Source organism: Haplochromis burtoni, unplaced genomic scaffold (genome assembly GCF_018398535.1).
Source record: "Haplochromis burtoni strain Fernald_Lab_line unplaced genomic scaffold, NCSU_Asbu1 Contig_1, whole genome shotgun sequence".
Classification (NCBI taxonomy): Eukaryota; Metazoa; Chordata; class Actinopteri; order Cichliformes; family Cichlidae; genus Haplochromis; species Haplochromis burtoni.
In genome coordinates this window covers 4943115-4954122 of record NW_024582362.1, presented here as the reverse complement: position 1 = coordinate 4954122, position 11008 = coordinate 4943115, and the positions used below count along the sequence as shown (strand labels likewise).

Here is an 11008-nt window from a genome sequence, read left to right as displayed (position 1 = left end):
ACCCCGTTATCATGGTAAAACATCTTTACAGAAGTTAGGCGCCATGCTTTTGAGCATTAATCAGGTATCATCTCATCGCTGCACAGAAGCTTCTGTCCGAGACCACAATATTACAAAAGAACACTCACTTAAGCATTACAAAACACACACACACACACACACACACAGGCGCACTTTAGTCTCAAGGACAAACAGCCCAGAGAGAATACAGGCATTTTTAAAACAATAGGACAAGTCCACACTTTTAGAATCAGTGGCTGTAAATGATAAGTGGAATTAGCAGAGCTCCTTATACACGATACAAAAATGTCTTCTTATTTTTAAAGTTTAATTTCTTGAAATTTTTGAGTGCGATTTTTAGAAAAGATCTACATATAATCAGAACATAACCATGGCTTGGATCATGATCTTAGAAATTAATTTAACCTGCTACCTTTTTTTGTTTGTTTTGATTCAACCACAGTGTCATTATACAATAGTGAATATTCTCCAATAACTGCTCTGCAAAAAGAGTTATTATAAATATACTTGGGCTCAAAAGGTCAAAGATGATTGGAGGATTCAAGAAGTAAACAAGAAGTTTAAAGATCAGGCTGTTTTGTTGTTGTTTTTAAAAACACTCATACCTTTACTGTCCCGTCTGTGATACATTCAGCACATGTTACGATAACACTAACACGCTGTACATGATAGAAACAGCTGTAAACTTGTAAACCACCAGTGTCTGGTTGGATATATTCAGCAGGAGGCTTTTCCAGCAACACTCCGGGATGTGATCAGAGGTGTGAGGAATGGCAGACATCAGGACTTTGCTGCATCGCCTTACAATGCTGCACTTAAACAATAACATTTCTTGGAAAAGGAACTCACTCCTGAACAATTGTTATTTGGTCATGCTGACAAATGTGAGCAACACTGTCTTCTGGGTATTAAATACACTTTCCTTACAGATTTCCGCAGACCCCGTGAGTAAATTCCCAGATGTTACACACTGACACGGCACAGGAATTAAACAAGCTCACGCTCAAGATCACAACAATGAGCCGATTCCAAAATACAGACATCCACACATGTCTACAGCAACAAGGTGAGCAGAGGCTGTAGCTCTATCAGAGGGGTTCAATTCACTTTCAAATTAAATCCAGATGAGTTATTACAGGAATTTAATGCATATTAAAGGATATTAAGAAAGCGATTTAACCTGAAAGTGAAGTGAGCCCCGAGGAAGTGATGTAGTGATATCAAACACACACACACACACACACACACAAAGAAAAGACATTTAGCTGAATGAGTGGACAAACAGGACTCTTGTCTCCACCTGCTGGCCAGCACTGGTATTGCACGGACATCATGACCCTCAGCAGGTCGGAGCGACAAATGTACAAAATATTGCGCCACGACTACTGTTGAATTCAATTTGGTTATGATGAGATTGGCCAGTGAGGTTAGGATAAAGCTAATATGCTGTAAACACTTCAGGTTCGGAGGTCAGAGCTCCTGACAGGCCAGCCCTTATTTGGCAGAGTGTTGGTGTTCTTTGTAAAGGTTGAAGCACTGAGTTGTAGAAAAACAGGCTGTGCACATTGCGGGCTAAGAATCATGGATCAGCCTCTTAAAGAACAAATAGTGAGCGAGCTTCACCTCCAAAGTTAAACCGTCCAGTCAAAGCAGCAGGTTTTGTTTTTTTTCCTTTGACACAAGCGGGCCATAAAAAAACACATATAAAGCTGATTCTTTTAGTCTGTTAGTAGGAAAGAAGAAAACTTACTGCCACTTCAACTGTTACACACAATCTCTCTCTTTCTCACACAGACACACACACAATACATTATATTAAAAAAAAAGGAGAAAAAAATCAAATGATCGAGCAACATCGATAACACCTTTTTTTTGTTTAAATTTAAAAAAAAAAAAAAAAAGCAGCACTTTTTTCTTTGATGGATAATCTACAAAGTGCAAATGTGCCATCTTGTGCTCTGATGGATTAAAAAAAAACAAAAAAACAAAAACAAAAAGTCTACCCAAAACCTGGCTAGAGTTTCCTTGTGCACGGATTCACCGTGTGGTGGAGTCTTCTGTAAGATAGTCCAGGTTTGTTGAGAAGCATCCATCTCAAGAGGTGTCAATCATTGTTACGCGTATACTCGTTAAAAAATGAGACAACATGAGACTCAAGGGTAAATCGATGCATCTCCACATCGTGTACTGCCTCTCTAAAAAACCAAAAACAAACCAAAAAAAGCTGTTCCAGGCTCTCCTCACTGCAGCTTTGTATCTCCAAGTCTTGGTGGACCTGGGAGGCTTTCAGCAGTAGCACTGATTCACTTTAATGCGGTCCTCGTCAATAAATACTTCAATTGTGAGAGGTTAAAAAAAAAAAGCAACAGAAATATGAATACAGTATACTGTTAGTATGTGTGTGTATGTATGCGCATAACTGCAAACAACCTTGTCTCATGTCTTACGAAGAGAGGTGTGAGATGCGTTCATGACACTGCATGTGGAAATGCTAATGCCACGGAATACATGACTGTGATAATGACTGCATTTCCATAGTTACTGTGAATGTATTTAAATGGGCATCTGCTGGCAGACTGCTGAGAAACTGAACTCTAGCTTTGCTTAAGGCATCGAAGTAGATGACTGAGGTGCTTCTCCTGTGGCAGGAAAGAACAAAAAGAAAAAGAATTATATATACATACATAGATTTATTACTTACACAAAGCAGTTCTATCTGGAAAAGTCAGACTGACCATTAAGCGAGAGCCACAGACTCGCTGAGAGGTGGCTGACTGCAATTACCTGGTTAGGACTCGCTCTCCATTGAGATTGTAATGGTTTCGCTTTCAGCTGTGAAGACAAGCAGAACAGAATACGTGATAGAATTTACATCAACAGCTCAGCCTTTCTATGTAATAATAACACCCCTGCTGGGACTCACCTGATTTGAGGGTGTCATTTGCCAGATGGTCTCCGATGTTATTAGCATGCTGCTCGTTGCTCAGGAGGCGATTCTGAGACTCGCTGAGTGGACTCACGGTGATGTCAGCAGCGCTGGAAAAATTAGCTGCCATTAGCACCATTTTTCTCAAAATAAAAGCCCTATCAGAAGCTTCTACTATTGCACCGGGATTTAGCACCTTTTACTGGGCTCTGACTGCAGTGTCACTGTGGCCTGCTCCACGTCGGTGTTGACCAGTCGGGTGGGGAACGTCAGACCATCTCCCTGGCTGCAGTAAGCAAGCAGAGAATCTAAAGATTAAGAGCTGTCAACTGATTAGAAAAAACCCCAAAAACCGTGAAGCTGAACTTCCTCAGGAGCTGCTGCAACCACAGACTGTATATAAAAGATGGACACACCATAATGTTACAAACTGTTCTGCAGACTGCTGTTTTAAAGGCTCGACTTTAGCATCTGGCACTTGTACTTTATAAACCCGATGCAACAAGTGATAGGTGGAGCCTGCTTTATTTTATTTTCGTACTCTAATGTGAAAGTATTTAATACAAAAAAGCATTATTTTATATTAAATATGGCTTGAAATTAGCATGTGTAGCCATAATTTAATCTGGAAAACACTTAGACATTTTGTTACAGACTTCTATTAAAAAAAAAACTAAAAAAAACAACAACAAGCAACTTGAGTTGCTGCCCCCTGCTGCCCATTACAAAGAATGCAGGTTTAAGACACTAGATTCACTTTTCGAACCCATATAGTCTATGCTGCAACAAAGTTAGGCTTATATTTAAAAGAATAACATCACAGCTTTAGCTTTTACTTCAGAATTTAAACAATTATACCAGATTCTTCAGGTTTTGTTTATTTAACACAGAAATCCTGGTCTTCCTGGTTCTGTTGTGCATCTTTTCCGTTAGTACCTACTCAGATCGACTCACCACGACTCAGACTGGTTTTTCCATTACAATCAAGTACCACTAAATGTGTGTGGTTGTTGTCATAGCAACGTGGCCAAGGGTCCTGTGACTTAATTAGTATGCAACAACTTTGCCAGGTTTCAAAAATGTCAGTTTCAGTTTTTGGTAACAATACACTCGTGACTCATCTTTTGACGCCATTGACCAGCCAATCGGTGGCATCCAGTCTGACATCGTCACATTTTAGTACCTGCTCTGTTTGTTTAGAACCTCGGCTGAGCAGGTACTATTTTAATACCTGGTACTATGACCTAATGGAAAACTCTGAAAATCGGGGCACACTGTGGTGAGTCGATCTGATTAAGTACTAATGGGAAAGGGGCTTTAGATCTCCTCTGTCTGAAAGGTACTCCTGGATATTTCCCTTATTTCTCAAGCGGTCGGCACGGCAGATGGAAGTACACATGATTTGGCACACACTTTACACTGGATACCCTTTCTGATGCAACTCATTTATCTGGGCTTGGGATCTGCGCTAGGAATCCACTAGCTTGTTACCTTCAGAGGCTTGGGTTTTGTCTCCTCCCGGGAATCTTTTGTGTGTACGGCAAACCACAACACTCCCTTTAATGTCTGTCTCTCTCTCTGTGAAAGTTTTTCTCTCTCTCTTTTTTTTTTTTTTACCTTGTGAAGACGGGCAGCAGCCAGTACTTCTTCTGGTCACCAAAGACCTGAGCAATATTCTTTCGGAAACCCAGAGAGAAACCATTTTTATCAGAGCCTGTCCTAAAGACTGGTGCTCTGAATGCCTCTGCAGGGTAAGAGGAAAATGATAAGAGAAGAGGCAAACAGAAGGGAAAGAGAACTGTTAGACAAACACTAAAGGAGGGGAACAAAACTCCGTCCCTAGCAACAAAGTTATTCCAGTGATAATGATGACAAAAAAATGACATTCAACTTGACAAACTGTTAGAATATTTGAAATCACTGCTAGATATTAAATACAAGGAAAACGATACCTATTGTCGACCTGTTCTTCCCTACAAGCCAAAGGTGGTAGCTGAAGAGGGACAAAATACTGATGCAGAACATGGCGGCCACAAAAAAAAGAAACAAGACGTGGAATTTGGCAGGCGTGTCTGTCAGCTCATTCTAGGGGGAGAGACGGGAGAAGAGGAGAGTCAGGCAGCTATCGATAACAAATTCACATCGGAGATATTTCTGGAAATGCAAGAGCAATGACAGAGAGCTGATATAAACAAAAAGAAAAAAAAGGCAGAGAAATGACTTTTAAAAAAAGTCTCATGTGAGCCACTTCACTTGCATGCACATCACGAAAACAACAACGGTGAGGACGGTGGGGGAGGGAGGAGGCATCGGAGGATGGCTGTGTTACCTTTGGGCAGTTTTCTGCCGATTTCCTGCGGCAAAGCTTTAGTACAAACAGAAACAAGAGTGGTTAGCAACACCAGGAGAGAACAGACGGGAGGGGGGAGCACTTAGAAATCAGGAGGCAAATAGAAGTCAAGGCCAAGTTGGGTGGAAAAGTGGGGAGCTGCGGGGGAGGTGAATGAAAGAGAGTGGGTTGAAAGAAAACTGTGCCCGGACTGGCAAGAAACAAAGGGATAAAAGAGGAAGAGATGAGAGAAAATTGAAGTGAAACAGCTACGAGAGAGAGAGAAAGGAGGTGTTTGCGGGCACATGAGTGGTGTGACTGATGGCTCCGATAGTGGAAAGGGAGGCAGAAAAAGAGAAAAGATCCGAGAACAATGAGCCAGTGTGCGAGAACTGGGGATAAAAGAAAGGGGAAACAGAGGGGTAGGGCGGGGGCCGGTCAGAGGGTGAAGGGTGAGAGAGGACAGAGAAAACAGAGGAGCGGCACAGCGGAGCACAGGAGAGGTCAGCGCCATGCACAGCCAACTCAAGAGATGCTCATCCTGACTACGACGTGCCACCCGATTCTGCATCTGTGTCACACATTCACTCCATGCTGTGGGGCGAGTGGGCATAAGCGTGTCGGTGCGTCGCTACTCACTGTCCAGAATTTAATGAAATACTGCAGGACGGTGGCTGCAATGAACAAACAGTACACCAGCGAGTAGGCCAGGAAGAGGATGAAAAACTTGTAGTTGGAGAATCCCACACAGTTGTTCACCCTGCAGACACACAAACACCACATTTGGATGCAGTTTCTTTTCCAGTGCAGAAACCTTATCAAAGTTTGCAAAAGGTGGAGGCTACTGGTGAGGTAGCACCAAACAAATGGCATTATCAAGCAGTTTCTGAAAAGGTGTAGCAACGTGTCGTAATTTAAGGTATGTTAGTTATAAAGCGTGAGAACAAAGTAAAATGAACTTCTGTCTAGAAAGCACTTTATTCTTGGTTAACTAACTCAATGCACCAACAGGATGTGGCTCTTACATACCAGGGACAGTGATGATCCATCTTTAGCACACACCTGCCAAAAATAAAAAATAAAAACAAAAGATTAACTTTAAAAAACTGAAGAGTAAGAGAAAAATTTTAAGGAAAGAAGAAGATTCCCTTACATGTCACATGCTGAACAGTGATGACATCTGTCTGGCTTGATAACTTGACAGCGGTCGCAGTAGCGGATCGCTGCAATAAATTAGCACAACAATCATCATGATAACTCAATTCCAAACAGAACAGATTCATTCTCATTTACATTCAGTGACACAGACGTACCGCCAGCGCCTGTGCGGGTGTACAGAGGGAGGCTGCTGGCAGCTCTCCACAGGATCTCTTGCTGGGACTCTGGCCTCTCCTCCTTCTCATAGCGTTCCTTTTCAGCCTTGGGGAGGCAAAACTGGAGGGAAGGGAGCAAAATACCTTTTTTAAGCTGCCATTTACTGCAGCAGGGGATTACACACAGGCAGACAGAGCAGGCTTGTTTTGTTTTGGAGGATTGGATTAGTGTTATACCTCTTTGGAAGGGTTAGCAGGCTTGGTGAAGATGGTCTTCCAGTAAGACCACACAAACATGACGAATGAGAGGTGGAAGAAGATCAGGTAGACAACTGGAGGGGGGAAACTGAGCATCAGGATCAAGGACATACGCACTGATATGTGGGTTATATAAGGAAATGCCACTGTAACGCAAAACATGGCCTGAGAGCAAAAAAAAAACCTACGCTGTTAATTAATTAGAGAGGAAAGCTAATAGTTTATGCTGGATGAGGAGGAGCTGCTGGGCTACAATCAGGCCAACCTCAGCACTTTGAGAGGAAACACAATTTCTGTGCCAGCCTTTTCTTTAAAAAGCCAAGTCTTCAGAGTACTTTTCCAGAAACTTAAGTAAGATTATGCCAATAAAAAACTCTTAGCTCAGTAAAATTCCATTTACGATTTATTAAACAAACATTGTTTGATGTCCTGGGACACTTACTCTGCTCTCCTATGCTGGGGATGGTGACTGCAAAGAGAAAACATAGACAATATATGTCAGATATTATATATACTGATAAACTTTTATACATTATGGTGGAAACAACCATATCATTTATCCACACTGTATTCACTTCTACAAAGCATGCTTTTCAAAATACTGATACTGTACATGAGTAACGAATTAATTAAAGGGTTGGCATGTTTTACAGTTATCCATATCAGAAATTAAGTAACTACAGCCCCCTGCCCCCTTAATTAAGGAAAAAAGTTTTCCCCTATGCATGTAACCAGTTCCCATATTTACGCCAACATATCTGATAAAAACCAAAAGAAAACCAGTAGAAACTTTCACCTAGTGGTTTATCTAATAATAAATAAATAAAGCCTAAAAATGGGGCGGGAAGAAAAATAAATAAATACATAGTCACAACTCAGGAGCACAGCAGCCATGCAATCTTTTCTATTGCCCCATTAATCTCCTACACAATGTCAAGACAATTTAATTAGTCCACCTTGCTGTTGTTAAGTGTACCTTTTTTCCACTTCCAAATAGTTAACAAAGATTAAGTATTAGGAGCTGACTAATAAAAATACACATGTTGAATTTTTCACAGCTGAATTACAGGACTTAGACATAACCTTACATGAATTTATGTATTTTTTTTGGGGGGGGGGGGGGGGACAATCCGCAACTATTGCCTTAAGCCAGTTTAATTAAAAGAGACATGTTGTGTGGTATTTATATGTCAGCCAGTCAAATACCGTTTATTTCTCCATCCACACTCATTTAATTTCACATAAAACCACAGAGACGAGACGGGTAGCTTTAACATAAAAAAGAAAGCACAGTGCTAGTTTTTCTTTGACTAAAACCGTCCTCTTTTGAATATATGGCAACCCAGGCGATGGCAACCAACAGAAAATTAGCTGGATCTAGATTTGGACGGGTTTGCCAACACCTTTGTTGGGCTGCAGTTCATTTACTTCCTGCTGGCCAGCAGCCGCCGCTGTGTTTGTGTGTGTTGTCAGGAAATATGGTTAGCACCGGCTTTTAAAGGCCTTGAAAGAAGCGACAGACGACGGCGAGGTCTCTACTTACATATACAAAGCTCCACCACGTAAGCGTAGTACGACCAGCAGACGACGAGCGCGATAAAAATCACAGGTATCCATGCTAAGCCCCGTTGACAGCATCTCAGTACGTGTGTGGGCGCCATCTTTCCCCCTCTACTGTGGAGAAGGGAGTGTCGACGGGTGACGTCACGATAACAAAAAATGTGAAACAGGGAGGTGAGCCGAGCGATGATATACGACCAGGAAACCAAGTATAGTGCTTCAGTATAAAACATAAAATACAACAAAGGCACCAAGCCCAGCTAGGTTATCACAGTTGTATAACATGTAGCACGGCAAACCCTAGTAATGTAGACTAAATTGATATATTTCCTGCTGTCTACGTGTCCAAATGTATCTCTGTATAAAGAATTATGGATTTTAAATAATATAGAAAAATAAACCTTAAGATGAATATGTTGGCAATAATAAAGCGGTTTAATTGTAATTATACTATTTATTTACCCGTAATTCTTAAAAAAAAAAAACACTAAATACTCGACATACTTTTTAAAAAACATTAAATCTTTTAATCGTTTAATCGCACTTTGCTTCATAACACTAACACATTTCTGATCCATTGGTGTGTTGTTGTTTTTTTTTCAAATGCATTTTGAAATAAAAAGCAGTGAGTTTTATTTAGGTTGGATTTTACTAAGTTTTTTTTTTGTTTTGTTTTTTAAAGTAGGCATTGTACTTTGAACTTCCTTGAATACGCCATATTGCTCACAGCCGGACAGAAACACAAAGTGAAACACGGGAATAAACCTGCTTTAAGTATATAGAAACGCCATAACCAGAAGCGAAAATGACTTCCGTGGAAATGGACTTGGGGAAATATTTAGCTCGCATCGGGTTTACGGGCCCCGCGGAGCCCAGCCTGGAGATGATGCGGACGTTGCACACCTGCCACCTCCTGTCGGTGCCGTTTGAGGACCTCACGGTGCACAGCGGGGGTCGAGTCCAGCTCGACCTCCCCCTTCTGTACGACAAGATCGTGAACCATCGCCGAGGAGGCTTCTGCTATGAGAACAACAGCCTCTTTCGCTGGCTGCTGACCGAACTGGGCTTCCAGGTGACTATACTCTCAGGCCAGGTGAAGAGCAGGTTCACGGGTTGCTACGGGCCACCTTTCGACCATTTCATCCTACTGGTTGAACTTGAGGGCCGGCGATGGCTGTGTGACGTCGGGTTCGGGGTTCCCGGTTTCAGTGTCCCGCTGTCACTGGACACTGAAGACCCCCAGGAGCAGAGCCACCGAGTGTACCGGATCAGGAAGGACCTGGAGATGCACTTTGTGGAGTGGCAAGAGGAAGAAAACAGAGGAGTAGATGGAGACTGGAAAGAGATCTACAAGTTCACCCTTAAACGTCGGAGTAAGGAGGACTTCACTGAGATGTGCCAATACCACCAGACCTCCCCCAGCTCCATCTTCTTCTGCAAGTCCCTCTGCACTGTTCTGAGACCTGGCGGGAGGCTCACCTATATAGGCCACAGATTGATCACCACCACATTCCCAACAGAAGAGAACAGGCATGTGGTGGAAACCATCACAGAACTTAAAGATGAAGAGATTCCTGGTGTTCTAAAGGAAAAGTTTGGAATTGTACTTAATTCCACGCTCATAGCAAAGGATGAGAAAATCACACCACCTCTAATCACATATTAAACATACGCACAGTTATATGGGATAAATTCATACCTCTTATGGCTCCATAACAACAAAATGTATGAATACTCTAAGATTAGGGCCAATGGCTTTTGTTTTTAAATCCATCTAATCACTGAGGTCTGAGCAAAGCAATTTATACATTATTTTAACCTTTGAGTTAGAAAAGTCTCTACCTCTGTTAAAACCCAGATGTACTTGTTAATCAATCGCAGACACTGATCTGCCATGAGAAAAGATGCAACAGAAAATAAACTGTCATTCTGATTTAATAAATTATACATACACTTTTAAGATGTACAATGGTCATTGCATTAATCCACATCAGTCCTTTAAGACAAAGTCCCCTTCCAAAGTATTTACACATGTACATTTAAATCAGGCAGCACTTTATAAAGCAAGGCATGAATCTCAATACAGATGTTGGGCTTCAAATGAAAACTTTAATGCTCCTGCCTATTCTGTTTGTTTGAGGGGATTACTCAGCTGTCCAGTTATTACACTAAGTTTTCCCATCCTGACTTTGATGAAATGAATTTGAATAACACCCATAAAGTCCAGCAATAATCACAGGTGATTTCAAGGATTACAGTCTGAGGGTTGAGCTGAACCCCCCACCCCCCAAAAAAAACAACAAAAAAAAACAGACAGGCCATGGGCTGGACGAGATGTGCGCAGGGTCATGGGTTCAAAAAAACCAAACATGGCATCATGTGACACAAATATTTATTCTACGACAGGGTTGGAGGGTGGGATTGAGCTTCCTCTGCCAGCTTTGCGTTCGTAGTTGACAAGCCTCTGGCCGACCAGGTACCTGCAAAGACAGATTATTACAGCATTATTACTATTCATTTTTATGCACTTAACTGAAGGCTACACACACAGTATGAAACAATAATCCAAAAATATCCAACTAGAGCAAAAAGTCTGAACAA

The 11008-nt window shown here is 41.6% G+C and overlaps 3 protein-coding genes across 5 annotated transcripts in view; 1 reads left to right on the top strand and 2 right to left on the bottom strand.

Moving 5' to 3' along the window:
* Positions 1 to 613: 613 nt before the first annotated feature.
* zdhhc20b (zinc finger DHHC-type palmitoyltransferase 20b) lies at positions 614 to 8545 on the bottom strand. 3 transcript variants are annotated; one of them, XR_315185.3, is made up of 14 exons: positions 8391 to 8545; positions 7290 to 7316; positions 6827 to 6921; positions 6590 to 6710; positions 6430 to 6499; positions 6306 to 6338; positions 5916 to 6036; positions 5277 to 5312; positions 4900 to 5032; positions 4565 to 4691; positions 3144 to 3233; positions 2945 to 3057; positions 2757 to 2853; positions 614 to 2660 (listed from the first exon to the last, which is right to left on the bottom strand). XR_315185.3 is itself a non-coding variant. In XM_005912119.3 (14 exons), the coding sequence occupies exons 1-13, from the start codon at positions 8506 to 8508 to the stop codon at positions 2810 to 2812; spliced, it is 1128 nt and encodes a 375-aa protein (XP_005912181.1). In that variant the 5' UTR covers positions 8509 to 8544; the 3' UTR covers positions 614 to 2660; positions 2806 to 2809. The 3 variants fall into 3 exon arrangements, 2 of the variants coding, with proteins under 2 accessions (XP_005912181.1, XP_014189696.1); XM_005912119.3 differs by having other exon boundaries at positions 2806 to 2853; positions 8391 to 8544; XM_014334210.2 differs by lacking the exon at positions 5277 to 5312 and having other exon boundaries at positions 2806 to 2853; positions 8391 to 8543.
* A 547-nt stretch (positions 8546 to 9092) lies between these two features.
* On the top strand, positions 9093 to 10221 carry LOC102292714 (arylamine N-acetyltransferase, pineal gland isozyme NAT-10). The gene has a single exon (XM_005912120.3). The coding sequence runs from the start codon at positions 9213 to 9215 to the stop codon at positions 10071 to 10073; it is 861 nt and encodes a 286-aa protein (XP_005912182.1). The 5' UTR covers positions 9093 to 9212; the 3' UTR covers positions 10074 to 10221.
* A 103-nt stretch (positions 10222 to 10324) lies between these two features.
* Positions 10325 to 11008, bottom strand: part of marchf6 (E3 ubiquitin-protein ligase MARCHF6) — a 15799-nt gene continuing 15115 nt past the window's right edge. The window contains exon 25 of the mRNA XM_005912121.3: positions 10325 to 10887. Coding sequence (XP_005912183.1) covers positions 10800 to 10887 — 88 coding nt within the window. The 3' untranslated portion in view covers positions 10325 to 10799. The remainder of the gene's footprint in view (positions 10888 to 11008) is intronic.